At 49.9% G+C, this 24,304-nt stretch overlaps 1 protein-coding gene across 1 annotated transcript; it reads right to left on the bottom strand.

Annotated features, from left to right (window-relative positions):
- Positions 1–425: 425 nt before the first annotated feature.
- On the bottom strand, positions 426–24,304 carry LOC131561971 (mucosa-associated lymphoid tissue lymphoma translocation protein 1 homolog). Its single transcript, XM_058811503.1, has 14 exons — positions 24,132–24,304; positions 23,707–23,825; positions 23,393–23,546; positions 22,758–22,936; positions 21,740–21,836; positions 20,111–20,137; positions 19,168–19,371; positions 15,702–15,879; positions 12,048–12,122; positions 11,045–11,172; positions 10,062–10,193; positions 9,790–9,938; positions 5,118–5,243; positions 426–2,661 (listed from the first exon to the last, which is right to left on the bottom strand). Exons 1-14 carry the CDS (start codon positions 24,139–24,141, stop codon positions 2,347–2,349), a joined length of 1,893 nt encoding a protein of 630 aa, XP_058667486.1. The 5' UTR covers positions 24,142–24,304; the 3' UTR covers positions 426–2,346.

The raw sequence follows: 24,304 nt of genomic DNA, 5'->3' as shown, positions 1-24,304 counted from the left end.
TCCTGGACGCTGGGAGATGGAAACACAGATCTCCAGGAAAATTTACTGGCACTAAACAGTTTAAGCACCATGAGGGAGTTTGGATTTCACATGAAAAGGTGGGGATGAAGGATCCATAGTTCCATCCCCTCCTATAATGACTCCAGCCGAGGCACAGGACACAAAGTCCACCTTTGGAATTCAGCAATCCCAGACATGGCAAACCATCATCTCAATAGGAATGTGGTGATTCTCCTGGGCTTGGCTGCAGGGTCTCCTTGGAAGAGCAGAAACGATGACAAGGACAAGTGCTGTGCTTGGCACTAAGACAGGAGACCACCTAAGCCACCCAAGAGCCAAACTTACAAAGCAGATGGACAAATCACAGTGAGTGAGGACTTTTTTTTTTGAATCTACACCCTTCACCTGACATCACTTCATCCTATCTAGTCACTTGATCTGCCTTCTAAATCCAAACTCCAGTATTTTTAGTTACCTAAAAAAAGAAACAATGCTCACCCAGAAGAGCCTAGAAGCTCAGGCTGGAAGCATGAAACCCCAGCAGATCAATATTAAGTTACATCCTGGCAATTAGAGGGAAAATAAACACAGTTAACTCACAGCCACGTGAAGCTTTGTACATTAAAAACACCAATAGTGTTTTATTCAGAAAAAATAATCAATCTTGCTTTGAATGAGATAAAAATTCATATTAGATGACACTTGGCATGATAATGTGAGCCAGGATCAAGCCATGCCTCAGTGCCCCAACAGCACAGGGGGCTGTGAATGATCCTCAGAGGAACCTCCTCCCAAATGCCTGCTCAGCCATTCCCACTGACCTGTCCCCATGGCTGCTGCTGTGGAGTTGATCTTTGGTTCATCCTGAAATTAGTTTATTTTTTTCTGCTTCAGCTTCTCTATCAACCCATCTTAGTTAAACTACATCCTCCGAATTTTCTTTTTTTTTTTTTGAGCTTTAGATGTTTTTTTCCTAGGAGACTTTCTAGTCTGCAGCCAGCTGGGGCCCCACTTCTTTCCCTTGGCTCTACTCACTGTGAGAAGGATAAAAGCCTCCTCTGTTCTCTTTGGACAGGTTTCCAGCACTTGGAGAATGGTTTATCTGGAAGCAACATTTCAGATTTTTCTATGCTGCAACTGGCACCACAGACAGGGATGTATCTTCACTGCTGAAGGAGAGCAAAACTGAGAAAATTCTGCCTCCAACTCTCTTTTAAAGCAAGACAGAGCTCAGGCATTCTCCCCACCCTGCTGCCCTTGACCTCTCAACAAGTTCTGCCCTCCAACCTCTTTGTTCCACAGCAGCCAGAAGGGATCTCCAGTTGTCTCTGGTCCAGCCCTCAGCCAGCCTGGATCAGGTCACTGCCACCTTCTGCAGCCCAAAGTGAACTTTCCTCCAAGGATGGAGACCCCACAGCAATACTGTTTATCAAACATCCATTAGGAAGCAATCAGAGAGGGGTGTGACACCCAGGCTGTGCTTTGGGCTCCCCTGTGGCTCTCCCTGCACAGCTGCTTCCCTACATAGTGCCTGAGGCTGCCCACAGCACAGACAGGCACACACACAGAATAACTTGCATTAATAATAACTTTTTGGAGGTTATCCTTTCTCAATCCTGGTACATTCCACCTCTCCTGTAGGACATTCTACCTGAACTTGTAGCTGCAGAGGGCTGAACACCCTTTAATGCCCTGCTGGAAGGGGCAGTGTCAGTGCACCTGCCTGGGCACTGCTCCTGCTCCAGTGTAAACACACTGCATAGAATATCTGACCTTCCTTCTCCTGGCAAGCTACTGCCTCCCCCCTGTTATAAATACACAAATGCATAACTTAACACCTGCCTTGACAAGGAAACCACACTGGGACCCTGTGGAGAGCCTGCACTGTTTCCCCTGGTTCCCTCAGTGCAGCCCTGTGTCCCTTGCACGGGTTGGGGACATGCAGCAGTGGTGGCTGGGATTTGAGCCAGAGGGGTCTGTAGTGTTTGTGGGCTTCCCAATGCAGCAACCTTTGTTTCCAGGCAGAAAACACTAGCCTGTGCCCTTGCCCTGCAGCAAAACCCTTTTTTGCCTGGCTCTGTTATGACTGGTGGGTGGCTGTGTCCCCTGCCAGACACCACAATGACTCCTTGCTGATCCCAGTGCTCCCACAGGACAGGGAACATTCCCACTGGGAGCTGAGGCCCTGCACACCGCAGAGCACACACAGGAGAAACCTTTCCAAAAAAGCAGCCTTGGTCTCGCTCACACAGGGCTGTGCCAGGGCTGGGAAGCACTGATGGGTTCTGCCAGACTGAGCACTCAGGCTGAGGCCTCAATGACAGAGCAGCAGCTCCCAGGCTGGGCTCAGGGCCTGCCCTGCCCCGGGCCAGGCAGAGCCAGCTCGCTCTCATCGTTCTCCTCGGGCTCACTGCTGAAGGTGGAGGGGCTGCTGCTGGGCAAGCTGTGCCCAGAGCCCGTGCCCAGGGAGCCCTTGGGCTCAGTGCCCACCCCCGGGGCACCCTGTGGGCACACACGGGCAGGGGCTGGCTGGGAGTCCTTCCTCTGGCACACAAACTGCCTCAGCAGGGATTTCTGCAGCGTGGTCTGCAGGCTTTCACAAGTCCTCTGGTTTGTGCTTGGCTGGGTGTAATGCAAATCCAGCTGCAGGACCACATCTGTCTGAAAAGGGAGAACAAAGAACACGAAGTGAATGGGGGAATCAGATTGGAAGCAGAGCTCTCCTAGTGCTGCTGCCAGCAAGGAGCCTTGGCTGCTGCTGTGCAGGCTCACAGCCCCATGCTGTGGCACAATGGAGCAACACTGCTGCCAGAGAAAATGGGCTGAACACACTCCTACAGCTCACTGAGCAACACTGCTGCCAGAGAAAATGGGCTGAACACACTCATACAGCTCACTGTGCCTGCAGGCCTCAGCCATGGAGCCTGGATTTCTCCTGAAGTCAGGCCATGTGGGATCCCATCAGCTCCATCAGGGACTGCCACTGCCAGCATCACCCTGGGGCACAGGGGAGCAGGAGCAGAAAAGAGTTTATAGAGAAAGATGCCATGTGGACAGTGCCAAATGCTCTGCACAAGTGCAGGCAGACACCAGTTCCATCATCCAGCACTACTGTAACCCCATCACAGATACATCAGGCACAGTCAGCCCTGAGTGAAGCCATGCTGGCTGTCACCCAGTCACTTCCTTATTTTCCATGTATCTTAGCATCATTTCCAGGAGATAATAGGATATCTCAGCATCATTTCCAGCAGGATCTTCGTCATGATCCTGCCAGGCACAAGGTGGGACTGACAGGCCTGTGTTTACCCAGGTCTTTGTGCACCATGGCCAAGAGCAATGCACGTGGGAGAGGAAAGCATGAACCACTCACAGTGCTCAAAGCCAGGTGGATGCACCTTGACCTAGTGGAAAGCACTTGGAGCACCCTTATCTAGTGCAAGGCATCCCTGCTTGATGAGCTTTAAGGTCCCTTCCAGCCCAAACCATTCTGGGATTCTATGAACTAAAACACCCCTCACTCTGTAAAAGCCAGCAGCTTTAACCAGCAGTGCTCCATAGGGATCTACTCACAGCCTAGCACTATTTTAGAATTTTATAAGATGTGGAGAAATAAGAGAATAACCACATTTGTGGCAGTCAAACCCCTGAAAACAGATCCCCAGAAACACCTGTAAAGAGCAGGGAGAGGTACAATGGAACAAGAAAATTCTGGCAGGCAATACCTGGTCTAGGTCTCTTGTCTGCACTTAGAATCAATGCAGAAAATCAGGGAAAGGTTCAGAAAAGAGCTCCAGGAACAATGAAGAAGTGAAAGCATTGCCATATGCTGAAGCACATCACGTACAGAGCAAGCAGAACTTGCTGCAGGCAGATCCAGGCAGCAGCTTGAGAGCAGCACTGGGTGTGAGATCCACTGGCTGTGTGTTAGGGAAGAAAAATCCAAGAATAAACAAGGTGCAAACTGCTGTTTGAGGAGAAACAAGCCAGGGGACAAGCAATTCTGCTTCTCTCATGCTCTTTAAATAGTTTGAGGGTGTTTTGAAGTGTGCCAAAGAGGCACAGCTTGGATCAGGCTTGGCAGAGTCACTCTGATGACTGGAGATCCTGGCCAGCCCATGAACTCATCTCTCAGGGAAGCACAGTGAGACATTCCTGCACCTGAAATAGCTGAAATAATTCCTCCACCTGAATTCATCTCTCAGGCAAGCACAGTGAGACATTCCTTCACCTGAAATAACTGAAATAATTCCTCCACCTGAATTCATCTCTCAGGCAAGCACACAGCCTAGTTGAGACATTCCTCCACCTGAAATAACTGGGCAGCTCTGACCTCCCCGTGGGTGATGGGGCAGGGAGCAGAGAAAAACAGAACAATCCATGGCTGGTGATGCCTCTCTGCCCTCAGCAGAGGCTGCTGTGGGTCAGCTCTGATAGCAAAGTCAGGCAGAGGAGACAACACAAAAGCAAAGAGCATCCACAGTCAGGTTCTGCAGCCTGATTGTAAATTTTGCTGAGGTGGAAGAGGTGAGGTGAAAGGACAGTACTCTCCTATGGAAACATGCTGGGAGGGCTGGGTGTGTCCAGCCTGGAGAAGAGAAGGATCCAAGATAACTTCAGAGCCCTTTCCAATGCCTAAAGGAGCTCCAGAGAGCTGGAGAGAGACTAGGGACAAGGGATGGAGGGACAAGACAAGGAAGAATGGCTTCTCACAGCCAGAGGGCAGGGATGGATGGGATATTGGGAAGAAATTCTACCCTGTGAGGATGGTGAGGCCCTGGCACAGGGTGCCCAGAGCAGCTGTGGCTACCCCATCCCTGGAAGTGTTCCAGGCCAGGCTGGATGGGGCTTGGAGCACCCTGGGATAGTGGAAGGTGTCCCTGCCATGGCTGGGGGTGGAACAAGATGAATTTTCAGGTTCCCCCCAATCCAAACCAATCTGTGATTCTTTAAAAGGGGGCAGCTTTTGTGCCTTGAAGACCAATAAGCTCCTCTTTGATCTGGATGTGACATAGACATATAATCAGAGAGGCAGATCCAGCTCCAGCCATGCAGATAAGGACACCAGCTCCATGAGAGTGCAGAGCTGGGGAAATGTGCACCTGCCTACTCTCTACCTGAATTTTCTGCAGTGCACACAGCTGGAAGATGCAGTCCAGCTCCTCCCTCTTGTACACAGAGGCCAGCAGAGTCTCCACGTGGTCCAGACAGCTCTCCCTCTGGATGGCCACAGCATCTGTCTCCTGGGTCAGGAAAACAAGAGGAAAGACAAGGAAATTTCAGCATCAGCATGAAGAACTGAGGCACAACTGCCCATCAAACATGTGCTCAGGGCTTTGATTAACAATACATTGCCTGGTGGAAATGCTGGGTGTCCTAATGGAAGTGCTACAGAAAGCAAAAGGAATGCAGAGGTTTCACACACTTGCCCTGTATGTAATGAGAGGACCATGAGTGTCTCAGCATATGTTGCAATTGAGATGGCCACAATACACAGAGTACCATCAAACAATATCAGAAAGCATCAACCCAGACAGAGCAACACTTCAGAAGGCTGCAAACAGCTGCTTCTCTTCTTTAGCCCAATTTTTTATCCCCTGATGTTGTTGCATTGCCCCTGTGTGCCCTCTGCTGCCTTTGGTGGTTGCTCAGTGCCCCTGGGCACTCCCTGGCTCATTGCAGTCATCTGTTTTTCACAGCTGTGCCCATCCCCAATTACCACAAACTCTGTGCCTACACCTGAGCACATCTCACTGTGAAAAATGGGCTACAGTGGGATTTCCAGCAGAGCAGAAGCAGCACCAGCTGGTGTCACAACCACCACAGTGCCAGCAGTGTGCCATGGAGGGAGCAAGTTTTCCAAAGGCACTGAGTTGTGCTGAGGGCTGATTTAGCCCTCACCATCTACAGAACTGCCAAATCCTGCTGAGTTGCTCAAATTTAACCAAAACAGCACTGAGATCCTTCTCAGTACCAATTGAGCCACAATAACAGCCCAGGAAGAGACAAGGGAATAAAGGTCCTATGAAATCACAGGTCATGGAATGCAGGGGGATAGAACATAAGTAAATAAAGGTAGTATAGAAAGTAATCTTACCCCCTAAAGAGTTGCAGCTGGGTTAATTATTAAAGATTAGGAGCAGGCCTGATGTTAACAGGCTGCATTTAGCCAATAAGAAGAGTGTTATAAAGAGTGGATTGGTGGGAACTGGAGTCAGTTGGCTGCTGTGAGGACAAGGAAAAATCAGAGGAGCTGCCTACAAGAAACATCAAGGAGGTACAAAACTCTAGCAATATGGAACCTTTGCAATGTAACGACAATAGAATTCTTGCAATACGATGACAACAATAGAATGTCCTGAGTTGGAAGGAGCCCACAAAGGTCATTGAGTTCCACTCCTGGCCCTGCACAGACACCCCAACAATTCCACCCTGTGCCTGAGAGCATTGTCCAAGTGCTCCTGGAGCTGTGACCAAGTCCCTCTTGCCTTGGATCTGAGCCCTCCAGGATGGGTGACAGGCCACAGCCCACAGCTCCTTCCAGAAGGTTCCCTCTGCCAGCCAGCTCTGGCACCATCCCAGTGTGATCCTCAGCAGGAGAAGCTGCCCTGGGCAGGCTGGTGAAGGAGGCTGTTGGGATATTTGGGGAGGGAGAAGTTGGAGAAGCCCTGGGAGCTCTTCCTGGCCCTCCCTGAGCTGCTGCCTGCAAGCAGCCAAAGAGATTTGGTTCTGGCCAGGAGAGTATGAGGAAAAGCATTGGATTCCAAATGCTGGCTGGGATCTGCAAGCATCAGGATCAGCCCTGCATGCAAGGCTGGTGGAACAGGAGGTCACTGGAGGCTGAGGAAACACCATTTATCTCTGTGCAAGAGAAAGCCAAATCCATCACTGCACTTGGCTGCTCATTACAGGAAAGACAAAAAACTGGAGGGAGCTTGGGGAAGATCAGGCCAGTGAATGGACACCAAGGAGGCAGGAAGCTCTGGAGCCAGGCTGGGAGAACTGGGGGTGCTCACCTGGACAAGAGAAGGCTCCAGGGAGAGCTCAGAGAGCTCCAGGAGAGCTGGAGAGGGACTTGGGACTGTCACAGACATCTTTTATGGAAAATCCTTTCCGTAGGATTTTTTTCTCCTGAGAAGCTGACAGGCCTCAGGAACAAAATGTAATCAATGATTATCTGCTGCTGTGGAATGCAACAGGTGCAGCTGTGATTGGTCTCATGTGGTTGTTTCTAATTAATGGCCAATCACAGCCAGCTGGCTTGGACTCTCTGTCCAAGCCACAAACCTTTGTTATCATTCTTTCTTTTTCTATTCTTAGCCAGCCTTCTGATGAAATCCTTTCTTCTGTTCTTTTAGTATAGTTTTAATGTAACATATATATCATAAAATAATAAATCAGCCTTCTGAAACATGGAGTCAGGTCCTCATCTCTTCCCTCATTCCAAGAACCCCTGTGAACACCATCACAGGGGACAAGGGATGGAGGGACAAGAGGGGAATGGCTCCCACTGCCATCAGAGATTAGGGAGAATGTCATCTCCACTGTAGAACTTCCTCCCTGCAATACAAACCATGACTTACTTCCGTGTTGGGAGCAACTTTTTGTAGATTTCAAGGCCCGGTGAAATCAACATTTTTGCTTTTCTTGCCTAAACTACAATTGGCTTGCTCCTTCCTTTCATTGCTTTGTCTGTGTTTTAGTTGGCACAGTTTTTTTTCCATGAAGCACGGACCCAAAACTGGACCCAGTGTTGCAGCAACAGCCAGGAGAGCCAGACAAGATCTCACACAAATCTCAGAGCTCTAGTCTGCAACCTTGCCATGGTTTTGTGCCCTAATTTTGGGGCATCAGCTGTTTTGGGCTCTGACCAGGACTGGTTCTCCACTCACTGCCCACCCCATGCTGATGCTACTTTTTATTCTTGCTCACATGCAGGAACTTGTATCTGCTGAATAACAGCCTTGGCCTCAAATTGTACCTTCAGTTATCCAAATCCTTCAAAAATCTACTTTGTAGCACCTTGGTGTTATGGGATCTGTGTATTTAATAAGCACATCAGTGAAAATAACAACCAATCCCACAGCCCTGATTTTCCAAAAAGCCCAAACTTACTCAATCACCCTCCAAGAAGGAAAGTTTTCTTTAGTTTTAAGTGGAATTTCCTGTGCATCAGTGTGTGCCCATGGCCTCTGCTCCTGCCACTGGGCACTACTGGGAAGAACCTGGCTCCTTCCTCTTTGCCCCCTCCCTGCAGGTGTTTGTAAACCTGGAGGAGTTCCTCCTGAGCCTGTCCTTCCAGAGGATGAACAGCCCCAGCTCTCTCAGCTTTTCCTTACCAGAGGGAGCCCAGTGTCCCCATGGGCATCTCAGGGATCCCAGAGGGGGGTGGTGGCTGCTGTGATGTCTGAGAGGGGCAGGTGACACTCATGGAAGGACATGCTGCTGCCTCTGCAGACAGCCCTGGAGCTCAGTGGGAGCCAGCTCCACCATGCACCAGCACAGGAAGAGGAATCTGGCTCTACTGGGGTCCCTTTTTGTCCCCTGATCCCTCCTGAGACAGCTCCAGCGCAAGCAGCTGGGTCTCCATTTCCCCCAGTCACTGATGTGGGGCAAAGCACACAAACCCATGCTCACATACACAGACACAACTTTCATGCATGATGCTCACAAGGGGAAATGATGCTGCAGCTGAGGAATGAGCAGGATCAGCCTCCAAACCTCCTGGATACACCACACTGAATCAGTGACCCCAATGTGCTGAGGAGCAGTGTCCCTCCACGAGAAACGAGGGCCAAAAATCCGCCACAAATGAGCTACACCTCAGGAGGAGGACTACAGAAAACAAGGGAGATGATAGTTACAGGAAGGAGCAGCAAATTAAATCTGTACAAGTGTCATGGAGACCATCAGTAAAGCCCACGCTGGGCACAGGGTCTGTGTGGCATTGACATTCTCTGAAAAAATTCCTTCACCCAGGATTTTTCTCCTGGGAAACTGAGAAGCCTCAGAGAAAAGGAAAACAATTCTTGTCTCATTGGCTTCTCCTGTGTTTTGCTGATGTGGAATGTGTTTGGAGATTATTTACCCACAGGTGATTGTTTCATTGCATTCTGCTGTGAGCTGTTTTCACTCATTGGCCAATTGAGGCCAAACTGTGACAGGACTCTGGAAAGAGTCACAAGTTTTCATTATTATCTTTTCAGCATTCTGTCTGTATCCTTTCTGTAATCTTTAAAATAGTTTAGAATAGTATTCTTTAATATAATATAGTATTATAAAGTAATAAATTAGCCTTCTGACAACATGGAGTCAGATGCATCATTCCTGACTTTGTAGGGACATTTCCCAGCAAATACAACAGGTCTGGGAGGAAAGGTTTGAAAAGGGGTTCAAGGAAGCTGGTACAGCTCAGCTGGGAAGGAATATATTGTTGCATTAAGATATATTAGCACAGCAGGCTAAAGAAGTCAAAAAGCCAGACCTACTTTCTAACACAGAAAACAGAATAGCTCTTGGCCTCAATCAGATTAAATGCAATAATTTAATCAGGCAGGCCAGAAATCAATCTGAGGGATAACTGGTTAAAGGCATCCAACTGCTGCCAAATCTTTTTTGTGATTTATGAGAAGCAAGGCAGGAAATCCATGGAGATGTGGAAGGAGCCTCAAAGAGGAATCCCTTTTTCACTCAGACCAGCCATCCCCACTCCTCAGGACTCAGCCCAAGCACCCTCCCCACCTGTGACCCAGGGAAAGCAGCCCAGCAGGGGCCAGGCAGAGCACTCACGAGCTGGTGGAGCAGGAGCTGGGGCTCAGTGATGTGTGCCAGGGGTGGCAGTGGCTTGGCACACACGAACATCAGGTTGGAGAAGAGCCGCAGGAAGCGGAGCTGCGCCCGCGCCCCGCACGGGAACGTCACCGTTCTGCTCGGCAGCTCTGCAAGGGAAATCCCAGCACCATCAGCTCCTCTGGGGCTTCTCTCAACCCCTCCCTGCCCAGCAGAGCCCCTGAGGGCCACAGGCACCCCCAGCTCCTCCTGCCCACCCCTGCATGGCTCACCTTGGCCGTGTCCCCAGCGCTCAGCGCCTGCTCCCGAGGCACAGATGGGGTCTGTCAGGGACCGGGCTTCCTTCAGGGTGTGCTTGATCTCCATCACCTGCTTCCCAGTGACCAGGGGATCACGGCCAATGTCTGGGGAAGAGTGGGGAGGGAGCACAAGGATCACTCCAGGCTCCTTACTGATCTCCCTGCCTTTCAGGCCCTACATCAATGTCTCCATGCTGCTCGGAGGCCACTGAGAGCTCCCACAGGGCACAGCCGGTGATTTGGAGTTTAGGGAAGAACAGTGGGTGGGATGGGATGGGATGGGATGGGATGGGATGGGATGGGATGGGATGGGGCAATGTGGAGCCACTGCTGTCTCTTCTCACCCCTGCCACTGAAGCAAGTGGTTTTATCACTGGCTGGGGGCTCTGTACAAATGACAAACAGGATGGGGCTGCTGTGGAATGTGCCTTGAGCTGTTTTATTTTCCAGCATGACTCTTATTACATGGTTATGACAATGGGAAGATGCCACCAGCTCACATCTCAGGCAGGAGACAAAGAACTTAATATTACAACTTACTTTATAAGTTTTTTGACAAATCACACAAAGCAAAAGGATACTGACAGTAGTTCTATTTAACCACTATAAGCACAGGTACCTTTGGTTAAACAATGCTTGCTTATTTCGAATACAATACCTGCTTGTAAGCCTTAAACACAAATGCACAGAGCTCCATTATTAAGTTTCAAACTTCCTAATATCTTGCTAGATAAACTTTTCTGTAGCTTAGAGAGTTATTCTAGACAAGCGTTAATACACAGACCATTGTTCTATTTGTCTTTGCTTTTCTACTTTTTAAATAATTTTTCTGCTGACCAATCTCATGGCTGCTGCTTAGCTCTAATCACAGTTCTACTGTTTCTGAAGCCTGCCTTTTGCAGCTTTCCCAAAACCCTCTAATTTTGTAAATTCCCATAATTTCTAGCTTCTCATACCTTCTAACACATCCTCCAGCATGTGTGTAACCTTCTTTTCTTGCAGAATGTGTTTCTTCAGGTATTTCATGAAGATCCCAGAGCTGAACTCCCCATCATGCAGTTCATAGGCTTCTGCATCTTCACTCCTGCAAGAGTAAGGGTGTTTCTTCAGAGTCCTTGCAGTTCTGCATTGGGCATGAAGTCCAAGGTCAGTCTGGAGTGGCCAAATCCATCCAGGCTCTATTGGCTGGCTCAGAGAGAACTTCTCAAGGAATAACACAAAGTGCTTTGGTTGTGCCCCAGAGAGGATGGGCAGGCCACAGGACAGGGAAAAGCAGTGGAAGGGAATGGGATAGGACAGCACAGTCTCCTTTGCCAGCCCAGGTGGGTGACAAAGGTGAAAAGCCAGTGGAACTGGCACTGGAGCAGTAAATAACACCCAGCATCTCAGGAGGCTTTGGGTGAGCTGCTCATGGGACATCCACCTGGAGAACCAGGCTGAGGATCAGGAGCTGATGTCACCTTCACACACAACTCTGGAAGGAAGGACAGAAGTGCCTGGACAGCACACCCAGCAGATGCAGGGTGAGAGCCAGAGGGAACATGAAATCCTCTCCAGTGTCTGTGCAGGAAAGGCTGAGAGGAGACAGGGCTGTGCCAGGCTCTGAGAGCCAGAGGGAACATGAAATCCTCTCCAGCCTCTGTGCAGGAAAGGCTGAGAGGAGACAGGGCTGTGCCAGGCTCTGAGAGCCAGAGGGAACATGGAATCCTCTCCAGTGTCTGTGCAGGAAAGGCTGAGAGGAGACAGGGCTGTGCCAGGCTCTGAGAGCCAGAGGGAACATGAAATCCTCTCCAGCCTCTGTGCAGGAAAGGCTGAGAGGAGACAGGGCTGTGCCAGGCTCTGAGAGCCAGAGGGAACATGGAATCCTCTCCAGTGTCTGTGCAGGAAAGGCTGAGGGGAGACAGGGCTGTGCCAGGCTCTGCTCCTGTGTGAGGCTGTGGGAATGCTGAGGTCACTCACGTGGAATAGCCATAGACAGTGTTCCCCCAGGGCTCCAGGGGCTGCACCTGGGACAGGGCACGTCCTGAGTTGTACCTGGAGAGGAGGCAAAGGCACAGGTCAGTGCTGAGGACATCTGTCAGCTGGAGGGGACAAATGCCACACATTCCTCATGTCCATCTCTTAGGGGTGGCAGCAGGACCAACTCTCACCTTAGATACAACCAGAGGGACTAAAGCTGGGAATCCCACCAAGAACCCAGCCACAGGGAGAGGTGTGGTCTGTCCAGCTGTGACTCACCTGCACTGGTGAGCTGCTCCCTGCCCTCAGCCTGGAGCTGTGGGTGCACACTGGCACCTCCTACAGAGGCTGAGTTCTAACAACTCTAGTGCAGAGAACACACAGGTTCACCCCATGCACAGCTGTGCCACGTGGCATTCATATTCTCTGAAAAAATCCCTTCACCCAGGATTTGTCTCCTGGGAAGCTGAGAAGCCTCAGAGAAAAGGAAAACAATTCTTATCTCATTTGCTTCTCCTGTGTTTTACTCATGTGGAATGTGTTTGGAGACTGTACCACTGGATTCTGCTGTGAGTTGTTTTCACTCTTTGACCAATTGGGGCCAAGCTGTGTCAGGGCACTGGAAAGAGTCAGTTTCATTTTATCTTTTTCATTTTCATTCAGAGTTTTCATTTTATCTTTTTAGCATTCTGTAAGTATCTTTTCTGTATTCTTTAGTATAGTATAGTATTCTTTAATATAATATAAATACTATATAATAATATAATATGTTAAATATATCAATATAAATACATGAAAATAAATATAAATATATAAAATATTTATAGCTAAATATATATTTATATAAAAATATATATTTATATATAAAAATATATTTATATATAAATATATATTTAGAATATATCTTTAAAATTTATATTATTTATTATAAAAATAAATAATATAATATAAATAATATCTAATAATATAAAATATTAGCCTTCTGAGAACATGGAGTCAGATGCATCATTCCTGCCTTCACCAGGGCACCCTGCAAACACAACAGTTCCTCAAGAAGCCAGAGGTGCTCAACACCATGGTTACAGCTCAGTTGTCTTTGCACCCCATAGGGCCCTTCCAGACCATGCCCACACCTTTGCCTTAGGGAACCAAAGCAGGCTGTGGGTGATACACCCCCAGATCTCCCTGAGATGGGATCAGGACAACACACAAGAGTCTCAAAGCCCAAAACTGGTCCCAGCACCTCGGCCTAGACACAGAGCCCCTATTATTCCCAAAATCAGGTAGATCCACGGTGACAGGATCTGATTTCCAACAAAACAGATATCTTGGTTGCACTGAATGGTTAAACTTGCCCATCTGCCTGCAGCCAGACTGACAGCATGGGGACAGGCTGCCTCCAGCTCACACCAGTGACTTGGAGCTGCTCCCAGTCACACAGTGACAAGAACCAGGCACAGAGGCAGAGTTAGTCCGTGTAATTCAATTCCAGCACAGTTTCCTAGGGCTGGAGCTGGCACTCTAAGGATAGCAGAAAGGACAGGGGTTTGCCACCAGCCAGCATGTCACCTACTGCTGGTGGCACAGCCTGGAGATGTTCAATGGCAAAATTCAACTGGCTTGTGTAAGTTGTCCTAAAGATGATCAGAATAGAAAATGTGAGAAAGGAAGCATGTTTCTAAATCTGAATATTGAGATTTATCTGCTCTTCAATTCCTCTTAGTTTAATGCAGAAATCTTTGGTTCCAGATCCTAGGATAAATCAGGGAATTCCTGGAAAAGGCAATCACATCCACCCCAAATCAGTGTATCAATGTATGAGGGTATACACAGGCTCTGTGCTGATTCCTCCCCTGCTGAGGCTGAGCATCTGCTCCCCTTGGCAGAGGGAGGAGATGTGTTTCTCAGCACCCTGGCATTTCTGATGCCAACACGTGGGGTGAGCAGCAGCTCTGGGTGAGCTCCCTCTCAGCACAGCCCCAGCTTCATGCAGGGGCTGCTGACAGAGCTGCAGCATCAGCCTGACCACGAGGGTGCCTGGAAAGGAGGCCCTGGGAGCCTTGTTCTACACAGCTATGAAACCCAGATGCTTTCCTGAGCTGAAATGGTGACTTCTGGAGAAAAATTAGCTCAAGACAGAGCTCCTGCCCCCACAAGATCAGGGATAACACCACTGCATGGAGCGCTGTGCTTGCTGTGGAACAGGGGAGGTGTGAACTTCAGGGAAGGAGGGAGAAAACCAGCTGCACAAATTTGCCTGAATGTAACAGCAGAGCTCACACTGCATCCTCTGAGCACCACTGGGACTCCATTGAGCAAAGGAACAGTGGCAATGCCAGGGGAGGAGACAGCAGCTCAGAGGGAGACAGACAGCACCTCAAAAGCTGTTTTACAGACTCTTAACACTTGCACTGGTGTCCCTGTGCAGCCCCCACAGTGCCTCCCCATCACACAGATGGCACAGCACAGCCCAGAGCTGCTCCAGCCCAGCTCCAGCAGAGGATCCATGAGATCCAGGAGCTCCTGCTTTGCTGCAGGCCATCCCTGCCTCTGAGCACACTGGGGAGGGCAGCCAGGTGTGCCAGGGAAGCACCACACCCTGCCCTCAGCAGGAAGGGAGACAGGGGATGCTCCACTCTGGGGAGCTCAGGGCAGCATCAAGGGACATCAAACTCCTGCCCCAGAGCTGTGGGACAAATCCCAGCACAGCCAGCTTTAAGCTATTCAAAGCAAGCAGCCCCATCACTGCAGCTAAAAGGCATCCAAAATTTATCAGCTCTCAGGGGCTGGCAGCTCTCTCAGGGTACCAAAAGCTCTGCTGTCTTTCCCATTCTTAATGCAGGAACCACAGCAGGAAGAGAGAGAGATTTTGCTCTCCAGGTCCTCTCTGACCTGTAAATCTGCCTCAGGAGCCTGAAATAAATGAACTAATGACAGCTTCCACTGCACCAGTCCACCCACCTCTGCTGAAATTGGACAAGTAGTAATTTCCTGCAGCAGGATAGAAGTCTGCAGGCCAAGGGAGGATGATGGGTTTTCCACAGAAAGTGGGAAAATGCTGATCCCTGACCTCAGCAGCAGCAGCTTCACCACACAACCACTTCAGAAGGATTTAAGCCCAGCAAAAAATCAAGTAGCAAGGCTTAAAATATTTTCCCTGTCATGCTGCAGTCTTCTCACAGATGTTAACAAGAATGCAGCCAGGAGAAGAGAGGTGAACTCAACACTCCCAGCCTGAGCACGTGGGAAATATGGACCAGGAAAGCACACAATCAGCAAGATCAGGTTAGGTTGAAACACAAAATAAAAACCCTGTGCTGAGTTTTAGCCAACAATTTATGCCAGGCAGAGCCATCCCTCTGCAGGCTTGAGGCAACCTGCCTGTATTTGCCAGGATTCTTCACCTCAAAAACCAAGGGAGGGTCTCCAGCAGATCTCAGACAAGGTCTGATTCTCTCTGCACCTAAGACATGACTGACCCACCCTCAGGACACCCTGCAGGACCTGACAACGTGGTTGATTTTATGGCATGGATCAACAACCCCTGACAGAGGCTCAGCAGCACCATGGGGGCTGTCCAAACCCACAGCTGAGGATGGCTGCCCTCCCCAGCCCTCAGAACACCCAGGTGAGCAAGAGGGAAGAGGCTCCTACCACTTCCTGCAGGTGTCCAGCAGGATGATGTTCAGGGCTGTCTGCTGCTGCTGCATCTTCTGCAGGATCCTCTGCACGCTGATGCAGTTCTCAGGGGCGTAGGGCTGGGGAGCATCCACGGGGACCATGTAGTTCCTCCCCAGATGTTCATAGCCATGCCCAGCATAGTAGAATACAGCTGGGAACAGGGAGAGGAGAGGTGAATCAGGATGCCAACCTGCAGGTGTGTAACCAGCTCCTCATGGCCATGTCCCACCCCCTGTCCTGGAAGGACACTGGTGCAGAGCAGACCTAGACCAGTATGGAACTGGAGCTATGTTAACCCCACAATTTCAACTTCTTCCCAACTTATTCCCTTCATTAGTGCTGGAAGGAGCCCCAAGAGGCTCCCCTGTGCTTGTGGATTCCTGCACTGCTTGTCTCCTGAGGACCTTTGATTTACACACTTCCAAACCCTCTGTGCTGCAACACCCAGGCTCAGCACCTGCCAGGCTGAATTTCATCCTTGTACCATGTTTTGGTCAGTCCTCAGCTCTCTGAAGGAACAAGGCAACAGAAAAGGATTTTACCAGGATGGAAAATACATTAACAGTCATTTAAATTAGATGCCATTAACAACCATTTAAATTAGAAGCTCCTCAGTTTCCTAGTTCTGGAGAAGAGACTAACAATCGATTAGGTGATGGGAAACATTCTCCATTTCAAAGGTCTGCCTGCATTCACACACCTATAAACTGGTGAAAAATTAGACACAGAGATGAGTTCTTCACATACCCAGAATATGAGGATTGTGTGCTTCAACAATCTCAAACCAAGCACCAGCCCTGTTAAGGGAGGAGTCAGACTCATGCAGATGCTGGTGGGAAGCCTAAAACCCAACAAGAATTTTGGGTTTTACTCTTAGGCACAATGAAACAGTAATGGTTTCTGCCTTCCCAAGAGATGGGCTATCCAGGTGGGAAGCCAGCACTGGGAACTTGGCATGGCCTAAGCTGGGGCTCCTCTGCAGCCCTGGGTTCAGTGCAGGGCTGGCAGGGGATCCCCAGGCTGGAGTTTCTCAAAAGGGGCAGTAGCTGGCCACCCCTCCCCAGGGCCAATGCCACTGCCTGGGGGAAGCTGCTTGGTGAAACCTGGGGAAGTGAAATGGGCTAAAAAAAGCTCTAAGAGGTGACACGGGGAGTTGTGTCACTACAGCTGGGGGACAGCGAAGAGTGAGAGGTCAGAAATGGGAAAAAGCAGCTAAGAGGCAACAGCAGGAGAAATTCTTCACTCAGATTCACTGCCAAAACCCACACTCCAGTGAGTAAACCTCTCCTCTGTTTTCCTTCCACTGCCCCTGCACTTGGCAGGACGCTCACTCTGGTGTGATTCTGCAGGGATGCAGTGACAGGGGCAGGAGCTGAAGGGCTGAAAGCATGACCTCACTGTGTGCAGAATGGAAAACATGATCTCAGAGTCAAAAAGACCTTGAGTCACCTTTGGTTTCTATTCTCAGGGGACAATGGAAAGTTTCTCAAATGACCATTTTCACAGGTGCCCATGAGATTTGGGTTCCTCTTCTGGTGGATCACCAGCCAGAGGCAGCAGGCTCTGATTTGCAGAAGCTTTCAACTTTTGTAACTTGTGAATCAAAGCCACAAAACCCTCCCCTGAGACTAGAAAAGAGTATAAAACAGGAAGCCTTCTAGAAAAATTAGATGCAGCTTGGGCCCCTTGAGCCACTGAGCACTGGTGGCTTTTGTCCTTCTGCCTGTACATGCAAGGGAAGTGATGACATCTGTCACCAGGCAGCACCACTGAGGCTTGGAAAAAATGAAATGTAACAGGAAAGCCCACAAAGAATTATTCACTCCTTAAATCTTGTAACTTTTGAGGTCTTGTTGAGTACCTGAATGTACCAACAAGTGCTCCCCATGCTATATAAACCACAAAGACTTGTGTCCAAATCAAGAAAGGTGAGTTTCACATCACCTGAGCAACTTCTCCAACCTCTCCTGGACTGAATCTCTCCTCCTGAACAGGAAAGTCAACAGTTTGCCCAGAGAAGGAAAGGGATGTTTTATTCTGAGTTCTTTCCACATTGTATGAGTCAGAACTGCTCGTCACAGAAAAACTTCTGAGTTTAGATTAAAAAGGGGAAGCTCCAAGCACTGCTTATAATGGAGGGAACATCAGCATGAGGCTGAATAAAGGCCATTTTCTGCTTACGTTGCATTTCCAACATAATTTTTTTTATTTGGGACTTTTCAGGATGCTCGAAATAACATCCAGGGGATTCCTCACTTGCCTGAGGGTGGTACAATTAGATCACTTAGAGGATGTAGTTTCAGGGCCTTTCAAAAATCCTATGAAGCTTTTTTAAGATGAAGTCTGGAGGAAAAGCAGCCTGATAATCCACCACCTCCATACAATGAACTGGACAAACCTTTGGATCATGGGATCAGGAGGGCTGGGAAAGACCTCCAAGATCATCAAGTCCAACCTTGGACTGAACCTCACCATGCCCACCTAAACCATATCATGCAGTGCCACATCCACTTGGCTTTTGATCCTTCAGCCTAAGCAGGCATTGCCTCACAAACACTCAACCCAACTGTTGATGCTTTTCCTGACAGCACACAAAATCAATTTTGCCAGGAAGGATCAGAGGCCACGAATGCAGAGAAGCTCTAAAAGTTTAAATAAGGCATGACAACATGAAAGGTTTGCTGTTTCCAAGCCTTTTTTTTCTCTGCAGTGCTTAGGAAGGGCCATGGATAAAATGCCTTTTGGTCCTCACTGTCTGGGTGCCACTCAGCTGGCATGTAACCCTCACACTGAGGTTTGGAAACAAAAAACAACCACCTGCAAGGTGTTTTCAGGGTATCTATCCCACTGTAAGAATCTCAGGGACCCCAAAGATGCAACTTTCACCACCAAATCTGAACACCTGCTTTAAGATCCACATGATCTGCTGGTTGGGTTTGTGGTTGAGGAACGCTTCCTTACTGAGTACAATTAAGCACAAAGCCCAGCCTCAAAGCCACCTGCAGCTGGAAATGCTCTTCTGCAAAAGGGCTGTCAGGGGCCCAAATTAGACCTTCAGGAAAGAGAAACAAGGAAATCATGACCAGATGCAGCAGTCAGGGCCCAAAAGGAGCTCCCCTCCTCACACATGAGTAGGGAGGGGCAATCAGTCAGTGTCCTCAATTCTTTTATTCAAGGAAAAATCAGAACCCATTCACTATTGGAAGCACTGGCTCCCCAAAAACTCAGTGTGAGTCCATACTGCTGGGATTGGAGGTGAGCCACATGTTGGAGAAACATCTGCCAAAACTAAACTACGCTTAATCCAAGGGCTACTGCCAAACCTGGTGTCCTCTGAGACAGCAACATTCAATTTCTTCTCTTTTAATTCACTAGCTGTTCAGACAATTCCCCAACTCCTCCTCAGCACAGGCAGGGGGCTGAGCTGCCTTGGCCTTACCATAGACCCCTTTGCCCAGGAGCTGCAGGAACTGAGCGACCGCTGTCGCCATCTCAGCCTTGTTGAGATCCAGCAGGGACACAACCTGGAAGCCCAGATGCTCCAGAAGGTGCCTCAGCTCAAACACATCCCTCACAGGGGCCATGAGGTTGGGGTGATGCTGGTAACGGTTGTTGCCCACCAGAAGTGCTATTTTGCCTGTAGCTGAAACAGACACCAAGAGAAAAAGCTGTAAATGCTCAGCAAGATCTCACCTCCTGCTCTTGGAGTGAAGATATGGACAATCTAAGCAAAGACAGACTCAAGGCTGCTGCAAGCCTGGAGCACTCTTCAGAAAGCTTTCTGAGCACTTTGACAAAATCCACAATCATTCTGACAGAAAGGCTTGGAAAGTTTTCAGTTGACAACCAAAATCCCAGGAGGTTCTGCTGAGGTTCTGCTCTACCTGCCCAACCATGACCACAGGGAGGGGGATTCACTGAGCCAGGCTGAGGGGTCCTTCCCTCACAGGGCTGAAGGAGAGAAACCCAAGGCTCCTGCTTTGATTTTATCTCCACCTCCCACTGTAAAAAACTGGGATTTATTTTGCTCAGTGGTGGTGGGAGGGAGGGACTTGCCCTGCTCTGAGGAGGTATTTCAAGTAGGGATAAGTTGTCATTTGAACACTTTTTAAAATAATTTGGCAGGCACAGAGCTTAAGACTCAGTTACTCATTAGGAATAATCTTACTCTACTTGCTGAAAAAGATCAGGGTTTGGCAGGGGTTGGGATTCATTTTATGCTGCACAGCTGTAATCCAAAAGTGCAGAGCCTGTGGCAATGTGGTCATAAAGGCTTGAAGCAGTCTCTGCAGAAAAAGCACTCCCATTCCTCCCATCCACCCTGGAGCCTGGCTTTTAATTAAGGGAATAATTGCTCAGGAAGAAAAGATGACAGTACTCACCAAAAAACTTCCCAGAGCCACATGGACCTGGGAAAGAAAAAGGGAAATGATAAGCCTGGGTTCAGTAAGCCTGGGCCCAGCACCCAATGCCAGGTCTGAATTCTGCTCCCACAGCCCTGGCCATGCACAGCTGGAGCAAACACACAGAGGACCTGCACAAGCAACACCCCTCAGGCAACTCCTCACAGCCTGACTGCTAACCTTAAAGACCTGATAACCTCTGATGCTGGGAGGATTTCTGAAATCCAGCCTGATTTATGACATCCTGAGCAGCTGGGAAGCAAAGCCTGGAGAGGTGGCAGACCAGGGAAGGAGGGTCAACATGGAGAAGCTCATACCTGATGTGACTCACCTGCTACCTCACTGCAGCAAAAGCAAAGGAAACAAAATGACTCAAGGTCAATACAAGCTCCAAAACAAGAGTTTCTCTCTATAAATGTGCAGTGTGGAGGATGTTGCCCTGTTTGCTTTTGACTGCAACAATATTCCCAGAGTTTTTCATCTCCCTGCTCTGCCTTTCCCTGGTGTTTTAGCAGTTCTGGTTCAGAAGAGCCACTCACTTTGGTCCACAAGCTCTCCTGCCTGAGCACTTACAGTCTCTTAAAAGCATTATTACCTTAACAGCTCCAGCTTTTCCTATTTCAATCAGAAATAAATTTAAAAATCCAGCCCAGGAGAAAATTTGAGAACCCTAAATGCTCTTAAAGAAGAAATTAAGGATAAATTGCATAAATCTCATGGGTCTTGAAGACCTTTGGCCCCTGAACCACTGCTGCTGATGCATGAGAGGTGCCTGAAAAGCTGCAGAACAAAACCACTCATTCTTTTCTACCTCCTACAGAGGCACTTGTTGCATGTGAAAGCTCCCCAGCAGTAACACATTGAACCCAACCCAATCTGGTGTCCTGTTCTCACTGTCTGTGCCCCCAGGATGTGTTTTGCCAGCTGTGAGGAGGCAGGCAGAGTGCTCTCTGGCTACACAAGATCAATTTGCACTATGGAGAAATTTTAAAGCCGGCATCTAAGGCAGGATAAGAAGCTTATGGCATAGAAAAATCTCTAGGTGGAGTAAAGAGCCAGCAAAGTCAGCCTGAGCTATTCCTGCCTCACATAAGGGAAAGGCACAGGGCCAAAGCAGCCAGAGGTGCTCTAGGAACACATCCTCTCCCTGGGATCCATCACTCACACAGCACCAGCCCTGAGCTGGCTGCCCACGGGGCCTGAACCTTCCCGAACAAACACCATCCTCTCCAGCTCTGTATCCCAGCACATCCCTCTGTGTCAGCAAGACTGGAAATGAGTATGGCCACAGGAGCCTGCTGAGATTTGGCCTGAACTGTGAAAGCAGCACCTTGGCATGATGTTCTTGGCAGGTCTGAGAGCACTGAGCCTGCCCTAACACAGCAGGTCTGACCCACAACAGGGCCCAGCAGCATCCCATGTGCCAGACAGTGGATCACTGCATTTAGGGGCTTCTCCCTTTGCCCCCTCAGTGCCAAGGAACCCTGTTTATCACAGTCCTCATTCACCAGCTCAGCACCCCCAGAGAGCACCAAACTCCTCTGTCCCCTGTAATCCCATCCCACAGCAGGTGACACACAGCAGAGGGACAGGGCTGGCTCTGCTCACCGATGTGAACGTCCACGGCGCTGCTCCAGTGCTCCCCGTGACTGTTGGAGGCACAGCACAGGTATGTGCCAGAGTCACTGACCCTGCTGTGGGTGATCTAGGCAGACCAAAAGTTAAATCACATTATTTATGGGGAAAGTCTGAAGATCCAGGCCAGGATGTGCCAAAGGCACTCGTGTTTGTGGAATAAAAAGTATTTTTCCTGCTGTTTGCAGAGACTTTACCTCACAAAGAGTCAGGACAGGGACAAGAACCAGAGCAGTACCAGCTGGTGAGGACTCTGGTTCTCCAGCCCAGGATCCTGCTCAGAGCGGGACTAAAGCCACCACTGAGTCAGGGTGGCCACAGCTCTGTCTACTCAAGCCCTGAACACCTCTAAGCACATTGCTGCCTTTCTGGCTCCAGCCCAGCACCATCCACCTCTGAAAACAACCTCTTGTTAGTGCCCAGACTGAACTTTCCCATCAGAATTGCAATCTAAGGCCACCATGTAATACCCTCTGAGACCATCTGTAATACCATCTGAGGAGAGACTGGATGTCTTGTCCTTGTGCCTTTCACATGATGCCCTGGGAGGAAATATCCCTTCCTGAATTAATAACACAGCACTGATTTACACTCAGCCAGAGATACAAAATAAAGCCAGCCCCTCTGCTGCCTCCCTGACTCTTTTCTGCCAGGACCACATTTCCTTCTAGGTCTCCAGCAGGCAGAGAGCATTCCCACTGCTCCATCAATCCACACACAGAGATTAGCTGTTCTCATATCTCTGCATAAAAGAGCACAAGAGATGTGCTGAGAGCCCTTGACACATCTATGGATTGGTTACCTCTTAGAGGAATATCCACAACTTTGAAAGAAATGCATAAAACATATTCCCCTTTCACACAGAGTCATCCAGCCAGCTGCCAAAGCAGCAGGGTGACACGTGGAGGGCTTTCTCACAACCCTGCAATCAGCTACTCCCATTACCCACCTCAGCACCCAGAGCTCCTGTACTGCCCCCAGAAAGCCTTACCCAGAGCTTTTTCCTCTTCTGCTGCTCCAGGGGGTTCCCATTGTGGTACCACTGGTAGCTGGGGGCTGGCACCCCCATGGCAGCACACTGCAGCTGCAGGGGCTGCCCCACCTCCACCCGCTGCTCCTGGGGGTTCAGCACAATCACTGGCTCTCCTTGCCACAGCCGAGGGGGCAGACCTGCAAGGCAGCAAGACACAACTGGTCCTCCCTCCACAGGGACAGCAAACAACGCCATCTTGCACCATCACTACTGCACCTTTCTCCTTTGGGAGCAATGCCTGTGACAGTAAATGCCACACCAAAGCCCTGCCTCTGGCTTCCCAAACCTGATCCTCGCCCTTTCCTGACAAAGGTACAGTCAACATTCTAAGGAAAACCACACCCCGTTTTTGGTCAACTTTGAAGTAGCCAGATGGGTTCTCCCAGTCCCAATACCCAGAATAACTCTGGGAAACCCATGGAAAGCATGAGGTGCAGGTGCATGTGGACAGGGCTTGGAGCAACCTGGTCTAGTGAAAGGTGTCTCTGACCATGGCAAGAGGTGGAACAAGATGAGCTTGAAGGTCCCTTCCAACCCAACCCGTTCTGTGATTCCATAATACATCAAGAAGGAGGTAAAAGACAGGCTTGTACCTCTGGCAACACACTGATGGACCTCTACCTTCACCCAGTCAGAGAAGACAGCATTTCTGTGGAGGTCATTGACTCTGCAGGTGTAGAGCTGGGTCTGCTCTGCAATGATGGGCAAGTCTTGGTTGGTTGCTCCAGGAATCAGGCGGCAGTCAGACTAAAGGGAAAACACAGGCAGTGGGCAGCAGAAGGCACCAGGAAGCCCCTTGTAAGAACAACAAAAGTGGAAACCCCTGGTTTCCTCCCCTCCTTCAGCTCCCCCAGTGTGTGCCACCAGGGACCCAGCTGGTGCCACACTCAGGGCCACCCATCCTTACCTGGTGCTGACAGAACCACTGGTACTGCAGAGGGGAACGTCCCTGGGCTCGGCACCGCAGCGTGAAGGAATATCCCGCCGGGACAGAGACAGAGACCGGCTGCTCCGTTATTGTAATGGCTGTGGAGAAACAGCAGCTGCAGCTGGGAACAGCACTGCAGGCACAGCCCAGCATCTCACTGTCACCCAGTGGCCAGGCATGGGGGGCTTCAAGGGGGACACCCATCCCAGCAAGCGGGGAAGATTGGAAAGAATGGATGGATGGATGGATGGATGGATGGATGGATGGATGGATGGATGGATGGTGGATGGACAAGGGGATGGGTGGATAGAAGTATGGATGGGTGAATGGATGACATGGGGCGCTTCTGGCTATTTCCACAAGTGCCCGGGGGCTGGCACGGTCACTGCCAAGTGGCCACTCACCTTCCTGCATCGCTTCTCCGGCGGCTCCTCCCCGGCCGGGGCGGCCGCCGGCCGGCCCCGCGGCTGTTCCTGTCCCCGGGACGCGGCGGCGGCACCTGCGGCGAGGGACGGCGGCGCTGGGGCGGCTCGGGCCGGGCCCAGGGGCCGCTCACCCGGCGCGGGGGCCCATGGCG

This window comes from Ammospiza caudacuta, chromosome 10 (assembly GCF_027887145.1).
Source record: "Ammospiza caudacuta isolate bAmmCau1 chromosome 10, bAmmCau1.pri, whole genome shotgun sequence".
NCBI lineage: Eukaryota > Metazoa > Chordata > Aves > Passeriformes > Passerellidae > Ammospiza > Ammospiza caudacuta.
This window is presented reverse-complemented; position numbering and strand designations above follow the sequence as displayed.